This window comes from Microtus oregoni, unplaced genomic scaffold (genome assembly GCF_018167655.1).
Source record: "Microtus oregoni isolate MIOR12 unplaced genomic scaffold, Mior012 000007F_ref0000211, whole genome shotgun sequence".
Classification (NCBI taxonomy): domain Eukaryota; kingdom Metazoa; phylum Chordata; class Mammalia; order Rodentia; family Cricetidae; genus Microtus; species Microtus oregoni.
Genome location: NW_024543066.1, coordinates 5,782,295 through 5,808,303, shown reverse-complemented (window position 1 = coordinate 5,808,303; position 26,009 = coordinate 5,782,295). Strand labels below are relative to the sequence as shown.

Here is a 26,009-nt window from a genome sequence, read left to right as displayed (position 1 = left end):
GGGCTACTGAGGCCTGTAAAGGAATCCAATTTTTAACATGAACCAGCAGTCACTGTTTGAAATCTCTCCAAACCTCCTGTTCAGGACTGTACATGAATGCCATCCCTGGAATTCAAGACACTAACTTACATTTCTGGATGACAGGGAACAGACGATTGTGCTAGTTCTCAAAAACAAACAAACAACTATAACATGGTACCCCAACGAACCTAACCCTAGTTAAATACCGAGAGCAGATCAAGGGCAGTTCACCAATAGTTCTAACAGACCAACAACTGGAGTTCCCTGAGTTCCCACAGCTCCATGTTCCTTAGAAGACCAGTGGCTGAAAGGTTCCTTCCTCTCTTTGCAACCTGTTCCAAGTACTCTCTGGGATTTACAGCAACAAGGATGGGCAGCAGACCCAGGCTGGGGTACACTGTGACGTCTGTTTATGGTTTTTGCTAAGAGTTGACAAGTTTAAAACTGAGGTGTTGGGAAGGCTATTCATAGTCATAGAGGAAGACAGGGAAGGATGCTGAACAGGCTTCTAATGAGTTCCCTTAATGTGAACAGACGTGGAAAGAACATTGAGATATACGACCAGAGTGTGTGCAAACGGGCAAGCTAGTTTTCCTGAAGGCCGAGAGGTGTGTAAGGCCACGGTGATTATGTCCATAATGAAGAGTTTATTTGTGAAACACCGTTTCTGTTCACTGTTAGCGGTGCAATCAACTCGACTTTCCCAAAAGACTTGACCTAGAAGAAACAGGCCAACACGTTAGTCAGAAATATAGCTTTATTATCATAATATTTCATAATCTAAAAACTTCCTTTTTTCCATTCTGGGAACAGAAATATTTTAACTTCTATACAATTATCTGGCCCTGCAGAATACTGGAATACAGCATCCAGGCCAGCCACACTTACAGATAAGAATCTGTTTTAGTTTGGGGGAGGGGGGATGAGAGGAAAGAACAGTTCAACAGATCCTTTCTCCTTCCAAAATAAATAATAAAATTCAATTTCTACTTTAGTGAAAACTTGAGTGTGGTTTCTCAAAAACTTTGGTGATTTATTCAGAAAGCCACTGCCTCAACTCTAAGGTTGATTGCCTCAGGGGACAAAAAAAAAAAACCTGAAAATAACACATAAATGGAACTTGGCCATGGTGTGAGTGAATGATCTATTCTGTAAGCCAGTTCCCATACTTCAACAGCAGATTTATGTCTCTAGAAAGTCTACTGAACTTAGTACATTTTCTTGTATGGGGGTCAGAATCCAGTTGAAACTTAAAAGAATTTTTTTAATTTAGTAATTATATCTCAAAGCTATTTATCTTGTGTAACGTCTACAGAGTAGATACATTATGGTGCTTTTCAAAGATGATTGTGTATCACTGTTAAAGAGGGCTGCCATTCCTTCTAGGCATGTTAAAAAAAAAACCACCAAAAATGAATTTGTTTAAATAAAATGGGAAACAAATCTGGCTATACTAGCTTCAAAACCAAGCAGTCGCCGTGGAGCACACACTACGGGACAGGGGGCATGCGATACAATCACCCAGTCACATTTTCAGCGTGGAGAAAGCTAAAATGCAATCATGACATAAACGTCAATGCTAAATAACTATGGAGGGGATTTCTTACCCCAAATAAACGACAACTTCACCATTTCCACAATGTCAGCCTCAACAGTGATACCTACAGCTGTGTTCTTTCCCTACTAGGCGTCCGCCTAGGCACCACGCAGAAGATCTGCCCCCAGAAGTCAGAAGTCAATGGAGACTCAGACATCAGCCTTCCCCTGAGGACAGGCTCGAAATATCGGAAAATGATGAGCTCTCCTTTTCAGTTCACTGGCATCCTAAGTCACTGCTTTAGTATCTATGTTTTAATGGAATGCTACTCGGATGCTTGTTGCCACAACAATAATTCTACTAGTGTTAACTAGGCTACAGTTTTAACTCGTAAAGCAAAAGAATTCGATTTACAGAAACAAAGCTATATAGTTTTAAAGCCACCCACCACAAACACACACATTTTCCATGAGTATTTAAAAATAAATTATTAATATACTTGACATATATATTGTGTATGTATTATATATTTATATAATTATGGACAACATTATCCCTGTTTTAGGAAGGATGTCAGCATGTGTACACTCTAGAGACCTGACGGTATTGTGCAATTTAAGGAAAAATATGAAAATTCCCTCCAAGAGAAAATTTAAGGAGAGGAGATTCTTGAGTTCTTTTAAGGGGACAATACCATTTGGGAAGGATGGTGTCAAAGGTCAGATCCCCACATACATCCTCTTTTTCCCTAAAATTACAATAGAATGCGCCACACAATGAACACCCTAGGTGTGTGGCTGACAGGTAGGAAAGTGGACATTAGTCCTGGAAGCTACAGGAGGTGAAGTGAGCTTCTGGGTGGGAAAAGAAGACAGCAAAGAGAAGGGCATGCTCGCTCACAGTTAGCAGATAGCAAGCCAGTGGTCCTTCTGGGAAAGCAGGTGGTAGCGAAGGCTGGGCATCCCTGCAGCATGCCCAGGGTGCTCCTGGCACACTGAATGAGCTCTCCTCGGGCACCTCAAGCACTTGGGTACCACATCAGTGATGCTGCTGACCCCAAGGGTTTTAGAAGCTATCTAGACAGAGGCTGGCAGACAGCTCTGAGGGTGTGGCGTGCTTAGCCAAAGAGGCAGGTAGGGTGTGCCCAAATAGGAACGAATATGCTCTGAAGGACCCCAGATCTGAATCAAACAAGCCTAAAGGCCATCTGGCAAAGTGAGAGCCGAGGTCTAACTGAACCTTCCCAGTAAGCCACCCAGGAGATTAAAGTCTTGATTAACCAGAACACTCAAGGGTAACCGGAACTTTTCTTATAGAGACTTTCAAATGGATCAAAGTTGTGTCTAAACACAAACAAAAACAAAAACATCTTATTTCACTGCTCTCACCAGATTTGCACCCCCTAGCTGGGTGTGGCGGCACACACCTGCAGTCCCAGCACTTGGGAGGCAGAGGCAGGAGGATTACTGCAAGTTCAAAGGCAGCCTGGTATATATCAAGTTCCAAGCCAGCCAGGGCTATATAACAGAACAAGGCCCTGTCTCTAAACACCAATAATAATAATATATATATATATTATTTTAAGTAGAAGAACTTCACAGTCACATTCCTTGCCTCATAATTCAGAGAGCAGCAGACACCAGAGCCCGGCATCTTGAGTGGCCCAAGTACTAATGATCACTGCATAGAAGCCCAGGTGGAAACGGGGCCAATTGTTTTAGAAGTTACAGGTTCATGTTTACCAGAACTAGAGGACAAAAGCGCTTCAAGTTTTGCTTTAATTACTTCTTAGTTTTTGCCTTGCTTGCACCTAACGTAGATTGAAATACAATCTTGGTTCACGGAGACCCCCTTTGTTAAATTCTGGTTAATCAGGGTGTCCTATGTGTCCCTTGCTCTGCTATGTCTTCCTACGGCAATGTGCCCAAAAGGACAACCCTGTTGGCCCCTGGAACATCATTCCCTAAGCCCCAAGGTGATGCGTCTGAGACACTCATGCTTAGATGATATTCACGATGGCTGTAGGCTTTTTCTTCGCCATTTTGGGCCTGAAGTTGCCTTTCCGGCTCAGGCCCAGATGCTCCCCCTTCTTAGCTGGTCTGAAGAATTCTCTCGGAGACTCAGCCTGTTCGTGAATGGCCTTGGCAGGCTGCATTCCGGCTCTTTCATCCTTGACTTTCTTCAGGTAGCTCCTCCCTCTTAGATGGAAATGGGCCCTCAGCTCTGGGTGGTTGCACACAGAATGTGGGTGCCCTCGGATTCTAGAAGGGTGGAGGAGAGGGACACACAGAGAGGCTTCTTTACCCCTTAAAAGCCACATAACTAACCACTGCTGTCCTCCATGGCTAATCATGCTCCTGCTGAAGATAAGTCACAGATACTGGTATTTTAATTCCCCACGGTCCCTGTAACTGAGTGATGCTAAATCCCAGGGAGATATTTCCATATCGACTATTAATGATGAAACAGGCACAGAAAATGTAAATTACTTCCGGAATACTGTGCAGACCTGCAGGTTGCAAACTCTTATCTTATAACGCTTTAGGTGACCATCAGGAGACTCAGCAAAAGGTGGTGTCAATATATTTAAAGTATGTGATTTATAGAAATAGTGCAATCGAGTAGTAATATACTATATTCACATAAATTGTTATATATGTGATATATATATATATATATATGTATGTATGTATAATACATTAGTAAGAAAAAGATACAGTAGCTAAGTCCTGGGAGTATCACTCCAGTGTTGCTATAGCATCACTCACTGAGCAGCTGGTAGCTATTTAAAAGTGTCACTGGCCTGCAGGCAAATGTCCAGGTAAGCCTTTAAAACTCCATGTGTGGATAGCTACCTTCTCAAACACAACTGGCTTGAGAAATCCACTCATCGACATACAATGCAATAGGAAAGCTTATTAAACATTATCCCACGGCCCAAGTATAAACAAAGACATACGTACAGACATCTGGGCTTCCTATTCGATGAGATGTCTGTGAGCTGATGGGAAACAAAGGAGAGAAAACATTAGTTCACTTAAAGGCTGGGTGTGGTGCCTGTATGTGCATGTGGCGGTGAGGGGCTAGTGCATGGAATATCCCGTGGGGGTCCACAGCAGCTAGAGAAAGACACTGGATGTCTTCCTCTGTTAATCTCCACCCTAGGCTCTCAAGACAGGGTCTCTCGCTGTACCTGGAGCGTATTGTTTTCACCTAGGCTGGTGGCCAGTAAGTGCCAGGGATCTGCCCGTCTCCTGAACCATCACCTCTGCAGTTCTAGGGTTACATGCACACAGAGCCACGCTCCACTTCTTATGTCTGCTCTGGGCATCTGAACTCAAGCTTCCTCGACTGCATAGTAAACACTTCTCCTACCGACTCGTCTCAGCTCCTGGACAGCATTTTAAACTCTGTCTTCTTTAAGACATGCTATTATCATGAAGGAAATCTGTAACTAGGTGGTGGCATTACCTAGGGAGCATTGCATCCAAGAACAAGAGTGGCCCAGCTTGACTTACCTAGTCGGCCTCTGTGGACACCTATCTCGGTTTTCTAAGGTGTGCATATCAGAATATCTCAAAACTTTTCAAAAAAATAAAAATGAAAACTAAAATTAAAAAAGCTCCCCAATAAATTCAGGTCAGAAAAAAAAACATGTCTTTAAAACCCAGCACAATGGGTCATTATTTCTCAGGATCTGGTTGTATTTGCAGCTGATTCAGTACAGCTGTAGCAAGTCACAGAGTACCAACGGAGAGGAAATGAGCGTCAAATGTTATTTCCTAAATATATCATTTCTAAACTGAGAACATATGAAGACCAACCCAACAAATGTCCCCAAGGCCATCTAACATCGAGATGATGTCCGTTCCTAATAGCCCATGCAATCCAATGTCTGCCTGCGTTCTGTGGCTGGGCTCAGAGTGCCTTCTTTGGCAGCATGAATAGATGATTATCATATTGTGACCCAGATGTCATCATTCCGCATATGGGGAAGTCCAGGGTACTGCCAGCCCTAGGTTCCCAACCTCCCTCAGGCTGTTCTCACTAGGATGAAACCAGGCCACATCTTTTAGGCAGATTCAAAAAGGAGAACGATGGAGAAACTATGGGAGGAAGGCTTCCTTGGGATTAGGAACAGGGGGATTATGACACGTTTAATTTCGGTGGAGGATTCGGTCTCACGTCGTTTCAGGCCATCTTCTCAGGTGATCTCCAGCAATTTGTTCCTGATCCCCCTGTTCTCCTTGATGTGGGATGCCCCTCTGTATACTTTGAATATGTTTTATTACCTTTGGTTAATAAAGAAGCCCCTTTGGCCTATGGCAGGGCAGAAAATAGCTAGGTGGGAAAACTAAACTGAATGCAGGGAGAAAGAAGGCAGAGCCAGGGAGACACCATGTAGCTCCCAAAGGAGAAAGATGCCAGAACCTTACCAGTAAGCTACAGCAATACACAGATTAATATAAATGGGTCAATTTAAGATATAAGAGCTAGCTAGGAATACACCTGAGCTGTTGGCCAAACAGTGTTGGAATTGATATAGTTTCTGTGTGATTACTAGGGTCTGAGTGATGGGGAAATGAAAGTGCAGTCTCCAATTACATCCCCTGATCCTCTTGGCATGATCCTCTAACAGCACCCACTGGCCTCCTCAGCTCTACTCCAGGACGCTCCCCAAGCTATCACCTCTGTACTCCTCTGCTGCTCCCTCCCAGCCACCACCTCTTGCCTCCAATCGCAACAGCCTCCTAGCATCTCTCATTCTGATGCCCTTCCACGCTGGAAGCCTCTCCATAGCCTCCCGGTGCACTGGGAATGGATTTAAACTTCCCGACACACACACTGTGACCGACAACTTTGCCTCCCACCACTCAACCATGCCAAGCTCGCTCCTTCCTAGCATCATACCACAGTGTCCTTGCCTAGAGCATCCTGCTCTGACTTTCCACAGAGCTGTATCCTCACATTATCCAGGCCACGGTGCAGGGTAGAGCTCTCCTGCCCCTCGCCCCAAAGCATCCCTCCAACCTGAGCACTTCACACCTTTGCAGCAGTCACCACCATGCAAGAGGGCTATTGTTGATTTGCTCACTGTCCCCACCACATAAGAGAAAAAGGACCTTGTTGGTCTTGCTCATGGCATTGGCACCTCATGAGCACTGTGCCCTCAATAAATAGATGTTAAATGAATTACTGCTAGTTCTCAATTAGCAGCCTGGAGGAAACAGTACTTAAAACAAGATTATCCAAGCTGTTTCCCGATCCCCTATCTGAGTAGTTCTGAGAACGGATTTTGGCAGATGGGATATTAGGTCACTTTGCGTCTGATTTGACAGCATTTTTCTTAGAGCACAAAGATAAAGTATCTGAGTAAGCATACTGTATTTTTAGAAATCAGCCAGGTGAAAGAGAGCATAAATGCTCAAGGGGATTCAGGGAAAGATGCAGGATGCCAAACATTCTTTCAGAAAAAGCACCAAAGGCGAGGGGAAGGAAGTTTCCCCTGGCACAGAAGGACACAACGCTAATAGTCACCTTCTAGGGGAGGCAAGCCACTTAGCACGGTAAGAATTGCCCTTCTCTCAGGAGTGCTTCGCGGGGAAGAGAAAGAGGAGTGGATAGTGGGGGAGAAGTGGGTGGGTCCATAGTGTGTCCCCTGTAATGAGGGGTGAGAGCAGGACGGGGGGGGGCAATTTTCCTAATCACTCTGGAGGAGGGACATGGAGGTTCTAGGAGGAAGGGATGAGAAGGGGGAGAGTCAGGCAAGATGGCTGCCTGTCCTGCTGTCACGGAGGAAGTAACTATTCTGGGTGACTCCAGAAGCCTGGGTCAGATGGGTGCTCTGCGACCCGTGAAACTGTGCCAAATATCTGATTCAGCGTTCTTCCTGAGCACATCCAAGTTATTGCATCTCCATGGCTGTTTTACCTTCCTTACAGTGGTTGCGCATTAAGCTAATAGCTGCTAAGCCATAGCCTGGGGGGGATTCTGTTTCCCCAGAAGAGGGTTCTGTCACAGCCACTAAAGGTAGTTCTTACTAAATCTCTGTTGACCTAATAATACTCAGATTCCAAGGTTAGGGTTAAAACCTGTGAACTCAGAGAGTTAGAACAGCAACTGGCTAATTTTCTCTCTTTGCTGGTGTTCCCAGAAGCAAGCCATTCCATCTTCCACAATGCCACAACAATAACAATAACAACAACAACAACAAGCTAAGCTCCTCCCTGCTACTTCCTGTCAACCAGTTGCTAACCTTGCCACTCTCAGTCCAAGTTAATTTTGTTTAATTAATGCAACTGCGACACATCTTTGCATAGTTAACAAAAGCAACAAGAACAAATGTTAACACATCTTCATATAGTTAAAGTAATATTGCACAGCATAAACAAATGTAACACATCTTCATATGGTTAAAGTAATATTATACAGCATACACAAATGTGACACATCTTTGCCCAGTTAAAATAATATTCCACAACACTCCATAGTCGCAGAGAGTGTGGGAGAGCAGGCAGAGTTCTCTTTCTATAGTAAAGGCAGAGTTCCTCATTTTATAGGCAGATGCATATGACTACAATGAGAGAGGGAGAGGGAGAGAGAGAGAGAGAGAGAGAGCGAGAGAGAGAGAGCGCCCATTGTAGGGTCTGTAGACTGCCCAACCTGACCCTAGAAAAGGTTGAGAAGAAACAAAAGAGGATGAACTACTAATACATGTGCCTAATTCCTTCTGAAATAATCCCTTACTCTGGGTCTTTCCAAGGTCAAAGCTCCAATCCACAACAATTAGGCCGTTTCTCTCACTACAGCCTGATCATGCTAGTCACACAGCTCTCTTACCTAAATTGCTCATTACAATCTCAACTGCACTTAATAGCATTTGGATTAGCCAATGCTTCCTTAGGCTGAGCCAGCTGGCTTAAAGGAGACCATGTGGTTGAACCATAAAAGAGACAAACATAAATACTTAATTTCCTACTATGTATGAATGAGTCTGTTTGTGTACATTGTGTAAATATATATGTGTGTATACTATGTGACTTTGCATATGTTTAATGTGTGTGTATATATCTGTGTAAGTATAAATATGTTGCATGTGTATATTTGACCAGAAGAGAAAGGATATTATTCAACTTTTAATTATAAGATTAAATTATGTGAAATATTTATTGCTATGCCTCTCAAAAGACTCGATTTTCAAGCTGGGAAAAAAAGCTGAGCCAAGGGCATGAGCACAGGAATATAAAAAGAAGGAGGCCTGAGTGTGTTGGAGGGGATCTGGTTTTATACTGTTTTATATTTTATTTTATTTATCTTTCCATTTTTCGAAGGTTGAACTGTCCAACAGGCAGATCTGAGCATCCACTTGCCCTGCCTGGAGAGTGATCAGACATCCCATTGCCCTTCAGAAGCCAGGAGTCTTGATTAAGTCTCTTAACGACTCCTGGAACCCTAACACCCACGGGGACTTCTTAAGCCTCTGAAGGCCCTGGGTGACACAGTATAGCAACACCTATCACCTGCCATGGATTCTTTTTGAATAGCCACTCAAAGCAAGTTTTACCCATGAGTATTGTTGACGAGCATCTTCCTCCCTTGTCAAGAAAGTTGAGTGTATACGGCTGGATCTTGATTTCCTGAAATGGTAATCCTCAAAATATTGCCTTGACAAAATACCTTCTGATCTACCTGGAAACTAAGACTGGAACTTGGATATTTCCAGCTTTGTTATTTTACAAGCAAAAAATATGTTTAACAATTATCTTGGAATGGAGGTCATTGAGGAGCAAGTGAGTGTGTGCCCCAGACTTAGCTTTCTCCCTGGAGCCCTGTACCAGTCAGGCAGAGGCACGACCTGGTCCAGGACTTAACGTGACACCTAGGAAGCCCTTGTGACTCCCACAGCTCCCCTCTCTTCTATCTTAGTTCCTTCTGGATCCATTCCCACCGGACTCAGGGGGCTACAGCTGGAGGCTGGCTGGCTGGGTTGGACTCACCACGTGCTCGCTAGCATCCTGGCTGATGCCAGAGGCCTGCTGGCTTTGATAGTATTCCAACTGCTTTTCCGCCAATTCTACCCGCTGCAGCAGGTTCTCAATGAAGTCCTGGAGCCTTGCTTTTCCTTGAACCTCCTTCTCGGCAGCTGCTTCCAGGAAATGGTTGAATGTGACAACTTCTCTGTAAGGACAAAACACAAAGAGACATTGGAAGTCACTCGTCCATTGCCTACGGACAGACACCGACATCAGTGGTGAGGGCCATGGCAACGACAAAAGGAATGAGATTTCATCTTAACAGAGGGAGACAGTCACAGAATGCCAAAATAAGGGCGTATGTCCGAAGGTAGGTTAACAACATTGAAACTAGGCTCAAGGTGACAAAGTGACTCGGGGTTGGGGGCAATGTTTCAGAAAGCAAAGTCAAAATCAACCTTTTAGGTGGAGACACCTGAAGGAAGTCCTGAGGAAGAAGCCACTGGGACACCTGGGAATTGTAAACCAGATACATGCACATGGATCTGACCAGTGCCAGGATATGCGTGTAGAGAAAGAGACTCAGACCCCAGACTTACTGAGCACCAAGACCCACCCCTTTATGTCCCTAGGGGATGATAGGGGGAGTCTGGATAGGGAAGACAGAAGGTTAGCGCCAAGGCAGTAGCTCAGTCGCTAGAGTGCTGTCCTCGCATGCACAAAGCCCTGGGTTTGATGCCCAGAACCACACAAACTGGGTACCATGGTGCCTGCCTGTGAGCCCAGTATTTGGAAGCTGGAGGAAGGAGGACTAGAAGTTCAAGGTCATCCTCAACTACCTAGTGAGTTCAGGGCCAGCCAGGGCTACATGGGACTCTGTCTCTAAAACAAGAAAAGGCGGGGGGGGGGGGGGTGTGCCAATGGCATGGGGAAGAGGCTAACGGTAATGCATTTATAACGTCTTTAGTAATTATATACCAGACCATAAAACACTTGCTCAAGGTACCCAACAGAACAAGGGACCTCAAGGTAAGAGAACAAAATGTTTATGATCTGGCTTCTGATTCCACAGAGTAGTTGCTCTTTTAGAAACAGCCACTTGTTGAGTTTTGGCACAGTATCATCTGTGGTCGTCTGGAAATATTAAAATGCCCCTCAGCTGTCTCACTGGGTCTCTGCGTGATCCCACACTTCTTTCACATATTTCCACCCAAACAATAAAACGTAGAACTGCAAAAGTCTAGCTGTTCTCGGAGAAGCTAGATATTAGAAGTATTCGCAGGGTGGGTGAGAAGGCTGGGTGGGTAGGAGAGCTTGCAGCAGGAGCCTGCACCCTAGTTTGGTCTCCAGAACCCACAAAAAAAGGAGAACCCCAGCTTCCAAAGGTTGTCCTTTGACCTTCATGCCACCATCCACACACACAATAATAATGAATAAAACGTTAAAGGTAAAGCAGTATTTGTGCGACATTTAAAACAATATCCCTCTTCTTACTAAATTGTCTGGGGGGAAATAGTTATTGTTTCATAAAACCTGTGGTTTGTGCTAACAGAAATACATTTTGTGTGGTGGTTAAGGCAGACATTACAGGGGTATATCCTGAAATATCCAACAACCAAGATTTATTGGCTGAGAAGAAGAACATGACATAATCTCACACAACAGTGAAGCCTGGTCATGGTTTTAATTTAGGTTATTGCCCTGCTGAGTTAGAACACTGTGTGAAGAAGCTATGGAAGGCCAGAGGCAAAGACAAGGGCCAGCCTTAGAGGAATTCAATCAGAATACAGGGGAAACAATCTCTTAAAGCACTCCTAAGTCACTTCCTGTCCTATCAAGAAGAGTAAAGTATTATTAAATCCAAGATTTTATGAAAATGTCTATTAAAAGCAACATTTGACTCCTGAAGGGGAAAATACCAGTTACAGCATAAGAAATTGCTATGGAAGCTCATTTCTATGCAGAGCGATTTGCAGCCCCGGGACTCTTGATTCAGCCCCAGGACTCAAAGGCATTTTGAAACCAACACAACCAAGAAAGGCACGGGGTTCGGAAAGGTCCTGTCTATGCAGCCAGAAATTTAATGAAGAAAATAAAATTGCTTACTCATGCATTCGCTCATTTATAGGACAACCATAAACCCCGCAGCCTGATGAACATTAGTTTTATTTATTTCTGAATTTGTTTAGTGTGTGTGTGCGCGCGCGCACATGCACAGGCATGCACACACATGCGCACGCATGCACACAATGCACACTCTCACAAGCATGCATGCATGCACATGCTACAGTGCATATGTGGAGGTCAGCCGACAATACACAGCAGTGAGTTCTCCCTGTCACGTGGATTCTGGGGTTCAAACTCAGGTCTCCAGGCTTGGTAACAAATACCCTTACTTTACCGAGTCATCTCACCAACCCGTTATATTTGCGTTGTTAGAGATTGAAGCCCCCGGATTACTTCTTCGGAGATGAGTTAAAGGCAGCTAACCTTGGAGAAATCAAAATGGCCTGTCATGTGACCGGCAAATTTAGAAAGTGACAGAGGTGGTGAGGAATGGCTCAGTGAGAAACATCAGCTGGGTGTGGTGGCTCCCGCTTATAATGACAGCGCTGGAGAGGCGGAGACAGACAGAGGCCACTGGATCTATAGGGAATGGTTCGTCCACCATCCTAGACCACGTAGTGAATTCAAGACCAATGAGAGACTGCCTCAAATAAAACAAGGTCGATGACCCCTAAGGAACTACACCCAAGGCTGAACACACAGGCGCGCACACACACACACACACACACACACACACACACACACGGCGGGGTGGGGAGACTGACAGAGCGAACAATAATGTATTATGATATTCGCAATTTGCATTCATTGAACTGCATTTTTCAAAGGAGGGGCAATGTATCACCTATTACACTGGCATCAAAAACCATTTCTTACCATTCTAACTTTCTTCATCCCAGCACCAGTCAGAGCCTCGCCTTGTGTGGTGCTATTCTCTCAGTCAGGATCTCTCCCTAGTCCCCTGTCTGAACACTCTCCCTGGAGGACCCATTCCCAGACACACCCCCAAGCATAGTGATGGAGGGCTGTGGACTCCCACGGAACCTTTAGCCGGTCAGGGAACACACCACAGGAGACCAGTCGTGGGGCTTACCCACTTCATCATAAAATCACTGACTTGGGGGGCATTTTAGTTACTCTCCTTGCTGTGATTTTTTTTATATATATAAAAAAGTTATGAAAGCACCTTAATACAGAAAACACTTATTTTGGCTCAGAGACTCGAGGCGCAGCTGGTCCATGGCATCTGTGGTTAGGAAGCGCAGAGGGACTCCTGCTGGTCCTCAGCTCACTTTCTCCTTTCCATTCAGTTCAGGACCCCAGCCTATAGAACTCTATTGCCCACATTTAGGTCTTTCCACTCATAGACCTTAATTGAGATAATCCCTCACAAATGCGCCCAGAGATTTGTTTCCATGGTGATTCTAAATCCCATAAGGCTGACCATGAAGATTAACCACCACCGTGTGGAGTCCGCGGGAGTCTAGGAGATAACAGAGACCTCGCAGATCCTTAATGACGTACAAAATGTACAACCACAGCTCTAGCTGAGCATACAGCCAACAGAAAGACCCTTGGGTTCCTTTGTTCTTTTCGAGACCAGTCTTGGGCCATACGCCAAAAAACAAACAACAGACACCTCCGAGAGGAGTAGGGTGGGATGAACAACGGGTTCCCGTCTTCAACTCTTAAAAAGTACTTTCGGCTGGCTGGCTTCTCCTTCCCAAAGGAAGCCTCGATGGCATCATTTAAGTGTCATTTTACATGACTGATCCATGAGCCCTTTCGAGAGTATATGAAATGATAAAAATACCTCCATCTAAAAATAGCCCCACTAGTGATCACAGCACCTCAGATGGTCTGTTATGTCAGCTATGGGGCAAACTGAGAAGCAAGAGTCCCCCCTTCCAGGCACCAGGAATCGAGCTGCAAGCTCAGAAGCCAGAGCATAGCCCCGCACTCCACAGGAGTCGTGCGATCGTGAAACCGGCTACTCTCTGGTTTTGTGGCCTTTTGCCCCACCTTTCTTTTTCTTTTTTTCTTTATTTTTTTTCTGGCTTCCAGATAAACAAGTATGTTCTTCATTAAGTTGGGGGAGATATCTCAGGGGGTAAAATGCCTGTTGCAAGCACGAGGATCTGAGCTCAGATACCCCCAAACCCACGTAAAAGCTGACTTGGTTGCACATCTGCAACATCAGTGGTGAGCAGAATAGAGACAGATGAATCTCTAGAGCTCACTGGCCAGTCAGCCTAGCGGGACTGATGAGTGTTCGGGTAGAAGTTCCAACCCAGCCCCCACCCCTGGAAGGTGCCTCACTCCAGACTCTGCCCGCCTCCCCCCCCCCCCCCCCAAGAAAGGGCTTCCATCCAAACAATGAGTTCCAGGTTCATGGAGAGACCCTGTCTTAAAAGATAAGGTAGAGAATGCTAAAGGAAGACACCCAACATTGGCCTTTCTAGACTCACATGCACACATATAACTACATACATCCACAAAAGCATGTCTCTCTCTCTCTCTCTCTCTCTCTCTCTCTCTCTCTCATACACACACACACACACACACACACAATTTTTTTAAGTTTTTCTAACTAGAAAATTGAATTAATTTATCGATTCTAATCAGATTAATACTACAGCTGAAATTACTCAGGCAAGGAGAGAAAAGAGGAGGAACACGGAGAGGAAGGCAGAACCTGAAATTTTCTTCCTGTATTTCTAGATTGTCGCATGTACTTCACCTAAGAAAGCCCGTTTCACGTCCTGTTCATTCTGCTTTCAGTCCGTATGTCTGAAAGCAACAGAGATCACCTATAGAAACTGAATTAAGGGCTGGAGAGATGACTCAGAGGAAAAGAGCGAGGGCTGCTCTTGCAGAGGACCTGGGTTTGGTGGCCAAGACCCACATGGAGATGGACTCACAGCCATCTGCAGCTCCAGTCCTGCGGGGGTGGGGGGAGGTAGGTGTCTCCCTCTTCTGACCTCTGCAGGCACTGTGCCCACACGATGCAGATACACACATGCAGGCCAACACTCATAAATTAACAACAAATCGTAGAAATGAACTAATAGTGTGAAGCCCACAGATCCCTCCTTGCCCCCGTGACCTCTCCTTCTTGAGAGATGTCTTTCGGCCACCTTCCAAGATGAGAACTGGCAGAGACACTATGTTGTCCACTCACTGTGGTAGCTGATCCCCAAATGAGAATAGCATCAATAAATATTCAATTTTGCCCTTGTGCATGTGTGTAGCATATGCGCGCATGCCTGTGCGTGCATGGAGGCCAAAGGCTGACTGTGGGTTTCCCACTCTTATGTTCCTCCAACTTATTCCCTTGAGACAGGGTCTCTTGCTGAAGCTGGAGCCAGGGAGGTGGCCAGCAAGCCCAGCAGCAGTGTGGTAACAGGCACGTGTGCAGCCAGCCACACATAGCTTTTAATGTGGCTTCTGGGAGCGTTGGTCCTCAGGGTTTGTACTGCAAGTGCTCTCTGACCCTGAGCCACCTCCCCAGCCCCAAGCTTGCCTGTATAAGGTCCACATTCCACAGGGAAATGGGTGTCGCTGACTCAGACTGCCCTCTTAGGATTGGGTTTCTGTCATTTTCTCTCTGGTTGATCGGTTCCCCGAGAGTAGGGACGTCACCTTGCTTGCCACTGTATGCCCAGACCCTGAAACAGAACCCGACACTTATCAGGCTCTCTTGGAAATATCCATCTCCTGCAGGGCTCTCGACTGGAAACACAGCAAGTGACAGAGGGAAGCGGCAAAGGGGGTCTGTCTACTTGAGCTTAGAAAGTACAGGTGGAAAGCAGGGACGGAACCAGAGGCCCCCAACTCCATTCCAGGCCGACAGTGGCATATGCCCCACCCTGACTGGGTGAGGGCATCTGGCGAGCCTAGCTGGAAGCTCTGAGCTGGGAATTCCAGAAACTTAGCATCATCACCCTGCGGCAATACCACCAGGTTCCTGCCTCCGACACCTCCAATGTCAGCTGACTCTCTCTTTATTCATATCAGAAAATAAATGATGTCACCGCTACAGCCGTCTCAAAATAGCTGAGAAGCGAGCTATTCCAAAATGGGCCACGCTTGGGATTATATAAGTCCCGAGGCGTTGGATAAATCTCACATCGTCAGAAGTCTAGCAAGGACACAGTGAACCTCGGTAGGAAGATGGGGCAACTGGGTTTCACACTCAGCTTTGTTACGGGATCTGTTCCTAGGCAAGTCACTTCTTGGTTCTCAGGCTTTTTTTTCTTTAACTGAAGAAAAAGAAAAGTGTCCCTCTGAAGGAGGCACAGGGCACCTTCCAGTTCCAAAATCACCAACCACAGGGTGCATTTAGGGACTCTGGCTTTCAATGTCACTGGCCCCTGCCTGCCACAGCAAAAGAACGCCTCATCTTCCTTCCCTTCTCATGGGCTCTCTAGGCAGAAGGGTCTACTCTTCAATGTCTTATTAGCTTAAAATTGTGGCCTCCACTTAGGCACTTGAAAAAGCTGCCCTGTCGTCAAGCATGGTGGCACACACACTTGTCATCTCAGCACGAAGGGGTTAAAGCTACTCAAAAAAGCCCTGGGTTTAAAAAATACAAAAAGAAGAGGAGAGGGGGCAGTGGTGGTACATGCCTTTAAACCTGGGAGGCAGAGGCAAGTGGATCTCTGAGTTTGAGGCCAGCCTGGTCTACACAGTGACTTCCTGGACAGTCAAGGCTACACAGAAAAACCCTGTCTCAAAAAACACACAAACAAAAAGGAATGGGGGGGGGGGAGGCTGAGGAGATACTTCAGTGAGTAAAGGGCTTGCCTTGCAAACATGAAAACCTGAATTTCTGAATTTGATCCCTGAAACTCACTTTTTAAAAAGACGGGTATGGTTGGGCAGTGGTGGTGCACACCATTAATCCCAGCACTCAGGAGGCAAGAGGCAGGCGGATCTCTGTGAGTTCAAGGCCAGCCTGGTCTACAAGAGCTAGTTCCAGGACAGTCTTCAAAGCCACAGAGAAACCCTGTCTCAAAACACACACACACAAACAAAAAAGATGGGTATGGTGGCACTTGCTTGTAATGAGAGAGAAGAAAGGAGACTCCTTGAGGCTCAGCTTACCCTATTTGGCAAGTTCCAGACCAGTAAGGGATAGCTTTAAAACTTTTCCTGAAGAAAAAGAGTACAGTTGTGTGTGTGCGTGCACACACACACACACACACACACACACATATTATATAAGTGTATATATATATGCATGTATAAGTCTATATATAAAACAAAGTCCTGCCCCTGTGTTCATACAGGATCTGCTTCTGGATATGCTTTCTACTTTCTGCATTTAGAGAAAAATATGAATCTTATGCTCTCCAGACATCCCTAGCACCACACTAGGCACATTAAAAATAGCCCAGTAGCATGTTCCAAACATACAGGCTGAAAGCGTGTAACAAATTTGGTGTTACCGTATTGCTAAGAAACTCACAGAAGTTATATCTAGCCCCATTGTTCTGGTTAGGGATCCCTTACTGCAAGGTGGCCTGGATTGATTTACCTGATTAGAGACGGGGCAACTGCACAGCTAAGACTGCTTGTCGATAAGTAAACACATCTCCCATCTCCCGGGCTTTTAAAGTCACACTGACTTTGAGAGGATGATGAGCGGATTCTTTTCTCCCATCTGCACTGCAGAGCTTGTAGACCCTGCCAAGGGGACGAAAGGCAACAGCCCCAAAGGTGACCTACTCAGTCCGTGAAGGACTGTGTCACTGCTGGGAGCTGGATTCATGCAGCCTGGAGGTGGCTCCAGGGCTTTGCTTGTTTGGTTTGGTTTTGAGTTTACTAGACTTTTGAACAGTGTCTCATTCTGGAGCCCAGGTTGGCCTAAAACTCATTCTAGTTTTCTTTCCGTTGCTGTTATAGATATATTTTGATCAAAATGCAACTTAGGTTCATTCCGTTTATGATTCCACATCACAGTCCATCACCAAGGGAAATCAAGGCAGAATCCTGAAGGCAGACCTGTGTCCTAATCCACAGAGCATGACCCCCAAACAAGGAACTCAATTCACTGCCAAATAAGCACGACAGGAACCACAAAGGATGCTGCTGGCAGGCGTGCAGGTTTGTACTCAATTATCCTTACAGAATTCGGGTTTATCGACCTAGGGAATGGTGCCACTCACAGTGGGCTAGGACCTCATACGTCAGTTAACAATCAAGATAGTCACCCAGGCATGCCCACAGGCCAACCTGATCTAGGCAACCGCTCATCTGAGACTCCTTTCCCAGACGATTCTAGCATGTGTCAAATTTCAGTTAAAGCTAACCGGGGCACCCAGACTAGCCTTGGATTTTCGAGGCAATCCTTGGCGTCAGCCTTCCAAGTGCTATGATTGCAGGGATATAGTACCATTGTCCAGCTCTCCCTGGAGCTATTAATTTCCGTTTCAATGAAAGGCAGTTGAGAAGCTAATTACATTTGCTTTTTTTTACATGTTCGTTTGTCTTGATGAAATCTGCTCTCTGAATTTTAAAGTTTACCAAGATTTAAGTGAATCTGAAATGGGACAGTAACAACCTATAATTGCACAGAAATGAACTTTTAGCCTAGACCCTAGAGCCGGGAGAGCTCCCAATGGGACATCTATTAGGAATTATCTGGAGGCTTCCTTGGCTGGGAGGGATCTTTCCTATCAGAAAGGCCATGTCTCTGGGAGGTATAGTCCTCTGAGAGAATGGTACCATGGGAAGGGACCCAGCCAGGCAAACACAATCAAACCAACTTAGTTGGGATCCACTGATGTGGCTGAAGGGCAGCTGTCTCTGTGTTCCCATTCAGATGGCAGAGGGGGGGTGGGGGCAGGGCAGGGACCAGGATCTGCAGATACTGAGGGACAGAGGGGACTGTCTTTATCTTTGTTGCACTTTGCCCAAGAGATTCAGTGTCGTCTCGAAGAATAAGACCCTTTCAGTTCCAATTCATGTACACAGAATGTGTTTATTTAAGGCATGGACATAGAAACTGTTAAGATGGCCTCACATGGAAACTGAGAAAAATGACGACTTTATGTTTCAAAGTTTAAGGCAATGTCTCTATATTTTTATTCCTAGTGGGTTTTTTTCTTTTTAAATTAAATATTCCTCCCCCCTTTATCCCAAACGTGACATATTAAAAGTCAATGATGCCAAGGCTGTAGTAGCTCCGTGGTCATGTGCATGTTTAGCAAACATGAGTCTCTGGCATCAGTTCCTGACAACAGATAAAGAATTGCCAGAGTATAACTCACAGGAATGTGGACAAAGATGTCACGAGAAATCAGCTACAACGGGACATTTAATTCCAGCAAAGTGGTGCACTCAATCGTGCATTGTTTAAAGCAGCAACAACGTAGCCACACCAAGGACTACCATACAACAGCCTGCAGGAAGGGTGGAACTCTGCGTACTGTACCAAAGACACCCAAGAGGCAGGCCACGTGAAAGCACAAGCACCTGTAAGGTCCAGGGGAACAGCGGCAAGTGTCAGGGTTCCATCCAGAGGAACCTTATGAGTGTGTGCTTGAGTTACAACAGTAGTGTGCGCACAAGATAGACCTGGAAGGAATGCTTTCTCCTGAGGCTGGGTAGGGGTGGGCTCAGAGAGGAGAGAGAACATGCGCCCCTCCATCTGGCGGGATGTTTTGTTTCACGAGCCTCTCTTCAGGTGGCAGTTCCGGATGAACGGAAACCACCACTCTCTAGCCGCAGATGGACCACAGTTACTTACTAATTAACTAATTAATGTTGAGAAAGGGTCTCGAGATGCCTAGGCTGGCCTTCAAGCCCCAAGGGAGCTGAGGATGACTCCCTTGAACTCCTGATCTTCCTGCCTTTCCTTCCTAGTGCTGGATTATAGGATTATAGGTGTGCACCAACACACAGTTTAATAAGTGCTGGCAGTCAAACCTATGGCTTTGTGCGAGGTAGGCAAACACTCCACCAAATAAGTGTCTGCCTACCCAGGCATTAATCTACTCTTTCGAGGACTAAATCGCTGGTTGAGTCCACCATCTCATATGAAGGTGAATCCTTGACAATAGCAGACATCTGACCACAGGAACCACCTTCTATTAGCCGTCAACCCACATCTATGCAGCCACTAGCCCCAAACCCATATCCATTATTATTTGTACTATGAGCAAATTATAAACCATAAACTAAGGAATGCAATGATCTGCGGCCCTTTTAATTTATAGCTACTAAATCAAACAAAAGCATCAGGAAGTCAGCCTAGGTTTTACTCTTACAGCTTCCCCATCTCCACCTTACAGCATCGCAGGGTAGGTCATCTGGGTCGTCTCTGTGGACCCAAACGCCTACTTCCTCCCAGGAAGCACCCGGAGGCCAAAACACGGCAACAAAAATGATGTGTCCATCAGAGATCACTTTCCTAAGCACGAAAAAAGACTTGTGGATGCTCAGGTTTGATTGTCAGCTGGATGTGGTTTAGAATGACCACAAAACACACTTGATGGTGCATCCCTGAAGCTCTTACCAGAACGTTTTACCCGAGCTGCTGTCCTATTTGCCTTTCTGCTGCTGTGATTTTAAAAAAGAAAAATGTAACTTAAGGGAGGAAGGATTTATACAGATCACAACCCCAGGTCACAAGTCCAACATATCAAGAAAGCCACTGTGGCAGGAGCGTGAAGCAGCTAGTCATATCCAGTCAGGAGCAGAGAGAAAATGAAGACATGCATGCCTCTTTGTGCTCAGTCCCCCTCTGCACTGAACACTTACAGCCTGTGTGGGACGTCCTGCATAGGGAATGGAGCCACCCACTGTGGGCGAGGTTCTTCCACACCAATTGAAGTAATTAAGACAATCCCCCCACAGACATGCCCACCGGTCCATCTCACTGGGACTCTTGTTTCCAGATGATTTTAAACTGGGGCCAGTTGACAATTAAAATTAATCACAGTCAGGAAGACTCAAGCTAATTAACTATGAGACATAATCTCATGGGCTGGGTCCAGGGCTGAATAAAAAGAAGAAGGCAAACTGAACATCAACGCTCATTTCTCTGCTCTTTGACTATACATGCAACGTCACCAGCTACCTCATATTTCCACCATGACTTCCCGGACATAATGAACTGTGACCTTGAACTGCGAGCCACACTAAACTCTCCCTTCCTTAAACTACTTCATCACAGCAGCGTATAAAGGAACTAATACAATAGCTGATTCAAAGTCACCCTAACTACGTAAATTTTTAAAATGTCTAGCGTGACTAAACAATACCTGGGCATCCCTTCAATGGGAACGTAAATATTTAGCGATAGCAAACAGAGCTCTCTTTAGTAGTAAAATGTCCCTGGACATTTTAGTTAGTATAATTTAAGAAAGAAAAGTATCTCGGGCAAACAAGCCAAGAGTCCTTGGAACATATTTTATATTAGAACAAGCCCTCGTCTCATTCTTGACTATTCTTGACTATATAATCTACACACATCAGTGGACCCTCACATGCCGTGGGCACAGGTTTACAAACCAGCTGTGCTATCCTTCTAACGTCATCCATCTGAGTTTCCAAGGTAACCAGGAGTTAGATATTAATTAGGTTAATGATGCCAGGTTGGCCACCATCTCCACGGAAGGTGAATAATGCCAGAGTTTTCTGCATCCTGGCACTAGTGAACCAGTAAGGAACCAATGCAGCCAAGACTTGTGCCAGTGACACACGGCAATGAACATCTGCTTGTAACTTGGGGAGGGGGTCCCCCATGCAGAGGTTAGCATCCAGTTTCAGCAGCACTTACTCCTCTTTCCTCAGGAGCTCCTCCTCGGATTCTGTCAGGCGCTGTTTGAGCACTGCGATCATTTCCACGGCCACGTCCACCTGTCTGTTCAGGGCCCGTTCTCGCCTCTGAACTTCCTGCTTCTTCTGCGTCAGCTGCACGAAGGCTGCCCGGACCTCCAACAGTTCAGCGGTTTTCTGGGCCAACTCTTTGGTGAGTTTATCGATTCTCTTCTCGATGGTCCTGTCCACCGCCTCTACCATGCGATTGAACTTTTCTCGGACGTGGGCCTCGAAAGCAGCTTTGGTGTCCGGGGTGGGAAGTCCGGGGCTCGAGCGGGCAGCTTCCAGAGAGTCAGCCCGGATGTCCACGGCCGTGTAGGTCTGCACATAGGACACGGGCCTCTCTGCCACCATCTCAAAGGGCTTCGGGTCCTTGGCGTGCCCGTGGGAGATGCTGTACAAGTTAACATAGCTTGGCTTCTGCTTGGTCACCTTTGCGTGGCCCCGGAGCAGTTTTCCCTGCTTCGGGAGTTCTGCGCACCTCACTAGCTCTGTGTCCTTGAGAGACGGCAGGAGGCTGCATTTTGTCAGGAGGGTCCGCTCCTCGTAGCTGTGACTGAATTCCAGATGGGCCCTCAAGGATGACAAGCTTCTAAACCTGGTATGGTCCCCACACCTCGGGCAGCGGAATGGCAGGCACACAGCGACATTCTCCAGCGAGTCCTGCCAAGGGTACCGGCTTTCCTCAAAAGTCGTCTGTTGCATCACTCTGAAAGTCCTGGGAGGGGGAGAAGACAGCCGTTTATGTGTCTGTCAAAAGCTTCTGAAGTGACACCGACTGACAACGATGGCTGCCCCTTTCCAGAGAGGCGCTAGCTTTTTGTTTTTAATTAGCTTGTTAGTATCAATCAAGTAACTGGTTTCTTGGGGCTTTTTGTGTTTATTTTGTTCCTATTGGTCCTCTCCCCCAGTGCTCTCCTACATCCGCCTGCCCTTCAGAGGGTCCCCTTTCCTCCTGTCCCAATATCCCACCTCCACTTTCAAGTCACATGTATTGGAGATGAACTCCTCTCTCTTTCCCTGAGATGTCCTTTTATCCTTATTTCATCACACACACACACACACACACACACACACACACACACACGTTAAATTCTAAGACCCTTGTTTGAGAGAAAACACACTACTTGTCTTCAGAGTCTCACTTATTGAACACATTGCCCAGTCCCGCTCGCTTTCCCAAAAATGTCATACTTTTAATTTTCTCAATCGCTAAGTCAAACTCCATTTTGTGTTTGTACCCTATTTCCTTTCTCCACGCTTATGTTGATGGGTACCTGAGCTGGTTCCAAGGCTTGGCTGTTGTGAACACTGCAGTAATAAATTTGGGTGAGCATCTCTGTACTAGGATATAGAGCCCCTTGGGTTTATGCCCAGGCGTGGTATAGCTGGGCCATATGATATTTCTATTTTCAGTTTCCTGAGAAATCCCCATGCCAATTTCCATAGTGACTATACCAGTTCAAGCTTCTTGGGCTTTAAGCAACTATTGCAGTTAGTATTTAGAGTTGATTTTTATGCTGAAATTCAAACCTAAACCCCTATGCCAAATGTGGCCACATCTACCCTCTTCTGTATCGCCTAGTGCTTCGGCTGCACAGGATCACTGCAGGTGGGTTACAGAGGGCAGGGCCTACAGAGGCAGAAACATTTCTAATCCAGCTCCAACCTAGCTGAGTGAAGGTGGCTAACACTCTTAGACAGATGAAAAAAAAAAAACAGAGCAGGGAGGAGAAGTGATAGGGCCCCAAGAAGGGAAGAGAGTGGTCCAGAAACAGAACTCAAGTTTTCTGTCCTCCTGAATTTGGAATACTACATGGAAATGTGTCCCAGACAAACAGGTCTTAAGAGAGCAAGCTTGGCAATCTTTTCTCAAGTTGGCTTTAAGCACATAAGCTGAAAAAAAAATTCAACCTCACATTTTGCATAGTATTTATTTTAAATAAAATTTCCTTATTCCTCTCTGTCTCTGTCTCTCTGTCTCTCTGTCTCTCTCTCTCTCTCTCCCTCCGTGTGTGTGTGTGTGTGTGTGTGTGTGTGTGTGTGTAGGTCAGAGGACAACTTCAATGAGTTCTCGTCTTTCCCCATGTGTGTCCTGGAGAGTGAGCTCCGGTCATCCAGCTTGGTGACACATGCCTTTACCTGCTGAGCCACCTTTTCTGCCCATGACTTAAACATTTTTAATTACTGGTGTGATGACAAAAATCAAAGTGTTAACATAATAATAATGGCCCAACACGACTGAAATCTGGGAACCCAAAATGTCAGATATCATTTGATATATAGACGGGGCCATGGCTGATAACAGAATGTTCTAGGTGGATCTGCCTTGCCTATGATGCTGTTTTTGGCACAGCTTCTAGAGTGTTAGAACCGGGTGGGCCTCAGCCAGCATAACTCCTCCAAAAACAGGAAGTTCTTGTTGCCTTTGCAAATTCTGATGAATTTGCCCTCGCAACAGATCCCTATGACAACCCAATTTTGCAAGGGGCCCTGTACCCATTTCCTCCAAGAATGGTCATGAGCACTGGGTCCCACTAAGAAGGGGCCCGGATAACATTTTAGGGTGAAGAATCTGTGTTACACCCTCAGTGGCATCCAGAAGCTGAGATGGAAACCCTGTTGGCCAGGCAGGCACATATTCCAGGTTACTAAGTCTCTGGATCTCAGCAAAGGGGAACCTTCTTGTACCGAACTGGGATGTTTAACAGGATGCAATCCCTGACCCAGCCCGGGGCTGAAGGCTGGCAAGGGGTGCAGGGATAGGAAGAGATGCTTCTAGAGCGGCAGTAGGAAGAGAGGCATGTTTGGATGGGTGAGATGGAATAACCACGCACTCCCCAGCTCCAGGCTTCCATTCGCGCAGAGGAAACCCCAGGGCACACACAGGTTAGCAAAAAGGACTGCGATTTCCTGTGCAGAGCTGGGCAAGCTGGGCAGAACCTGCCTGGGGTCCCCGCTTTCCTAGCCCCCGCTCCGACTGATGATTGCATGAATTCGTGCTCACGCGAGTTCGTGCAGGTGGCTACGGGAAAGCCGGCCATTCCGACTCCCCGTGACGCTGCGCGACAGGGACCAGCTCCCTGCGTATCCGTGGGGTAGGGGGCGCGGGCGCACGGCTCCAGCCGAGCCCACTTACCCGACTTGTTGCTGCCGCTGCAGCCGCCTGTGCTGATGGTGCGGGAGCCGCGCGAGCGGTTTTCAGCAGAGCCGTAAATCAGGCTGAGCCGGGTCGGCTCCCACGCGGGACGAGAGGCGACCGGGGCGGAGCGTGGCGCGGGCGGGACACGGGGGCGGCGCCCGGGGACGCGAGGCTAGAGCTTCGGCCCCGGGCGGCCACCCCTGGGTCCACCCCATCTGGGCTCCTCTAACGGAGATCCTGGGCCTTTCCCTCAATCCAGCTCAGGATTCCGCTGACATCACGGGGAGGGATCCAGGATGGTCCCCCGGGAGGGAGGCGGGGACGCATGCCAGCCTTGCCCAGCTGCGATGCTGCAGGCCCAGGAAAGTGCTTCCCAGTAACAGGGGCCAGGGAAAGTGGGCATAAAGATGGAGCTGTGTGCTGGCCAACCATAGCAGAGGGCTGCCAGCAGGAAGGCCCTGGTATTTATGTTAGAACTTCATGCAGGCAACCTGGCAAGGAGGGACCACATGACTACCCTACTCCAGCCCGGGAAGGGAGTGTCCTGGGGCTAAATTAAACCGAAGTGAAGCTAGGAAAAGTGCAGAAGTTAACAAACACTTATATTCAGCATCCTGAGGTCTGCATTCTAAGGGCAAACCTCAACTCCAGTCTCTCAGTGGAAGGGAGATTTAGCCTTCTGAGAAGTGTCATTTCTTAATTGAAGCCTCTCTCTCTCTCTCTCTCTCTCTCTCTCTCTCTCTCTCTGTGTGTGTGTGTGTGTGTGTGTGTGTGTGTGTAGGGGCTTTGACGGACTGGAGAGATGGCTCAGCAGTTCAGAGCACATACTGGTCTTGCAGAGAACCTACACTGATGAAATCAGCTACTGCTGTCAATATTATTTCATTTAAAATTACCAATAATTTCACAGGAGGAGCCTTCGTGCTGGAAAATTCAGAAAAGCAGAGCCAGGGAGTAACTCCCAAGAAACGGGTGTTGGCAGCTGCGCTGGGGCCTGTTCTCCTGGAAAATATTATTCTTCACTGAGGTTATTTATTGAGTAAATTTAGTACAATGGTTTATTAAGCTAAAAAAAGAAAAAGAAAAAAGAGTTCCAGTCTGAGGGTGCACCCATGAGAGAGTGCATGGATCACTTTAAGCAAGCAGGAAGCTCACCCAGTCTGCCTTTGGGGTGGATGGAAAGTGTGATCTGGGGGACAGAGGGGACACAAAGGTGTAGGGCTCAGTCCTTTCCCATCATTGAGGCAACTTGTTCACATCTCCTGGTCCCGAAGTATCTCCACTTCAGGTGAAACCGTGGAGATTTTCTGGGGCCTTTTCTCCAATAATGGCATAAATAGTATCAAATTCTTCATTAAACCATAATTTACATATAACAATACGATTTCTATATTAAATAACACCATGGTTGAATGATTTGATATAGTTTTAAATAGGGAAA

The 26,009-nt window shown here is 46.4% G+C and overlaps 1 protein-coding gene across 1 annotated transcript; it reads right to left on the bottom strand.

Annotated features, from left to right (window-relative positions):
- Positions 1–741: 741 nt before the first annotated feature.
- On the bottom strand, positions 742–24,925 carry Znf365 (zinc finger protein 365). The gene is made up of 5 exons (XM_041656233.1): positions 24,566–24,925; positions 21,386–22,144; positions 9,556–9,736; positions 4,522–4,559; positions 742–3,819 (listed from the first exon to the last, which is right to left on the bottom strand). The coding sequence occupies exons 2-5, from the start codon at positions 22,129–22,131 to the stop codon at positions 3,558–3,560; spliced, it is 1,227 nt and encodes a 408-aa protein (XP_041512167.1). The 5' UTR covers positions 22,132–22,144; positions 24,566–24,925; the 3' UTR covers positions 742–3,557.
- Positions 24,926–26,009: the final 1,084 nt, after the last annotated feature.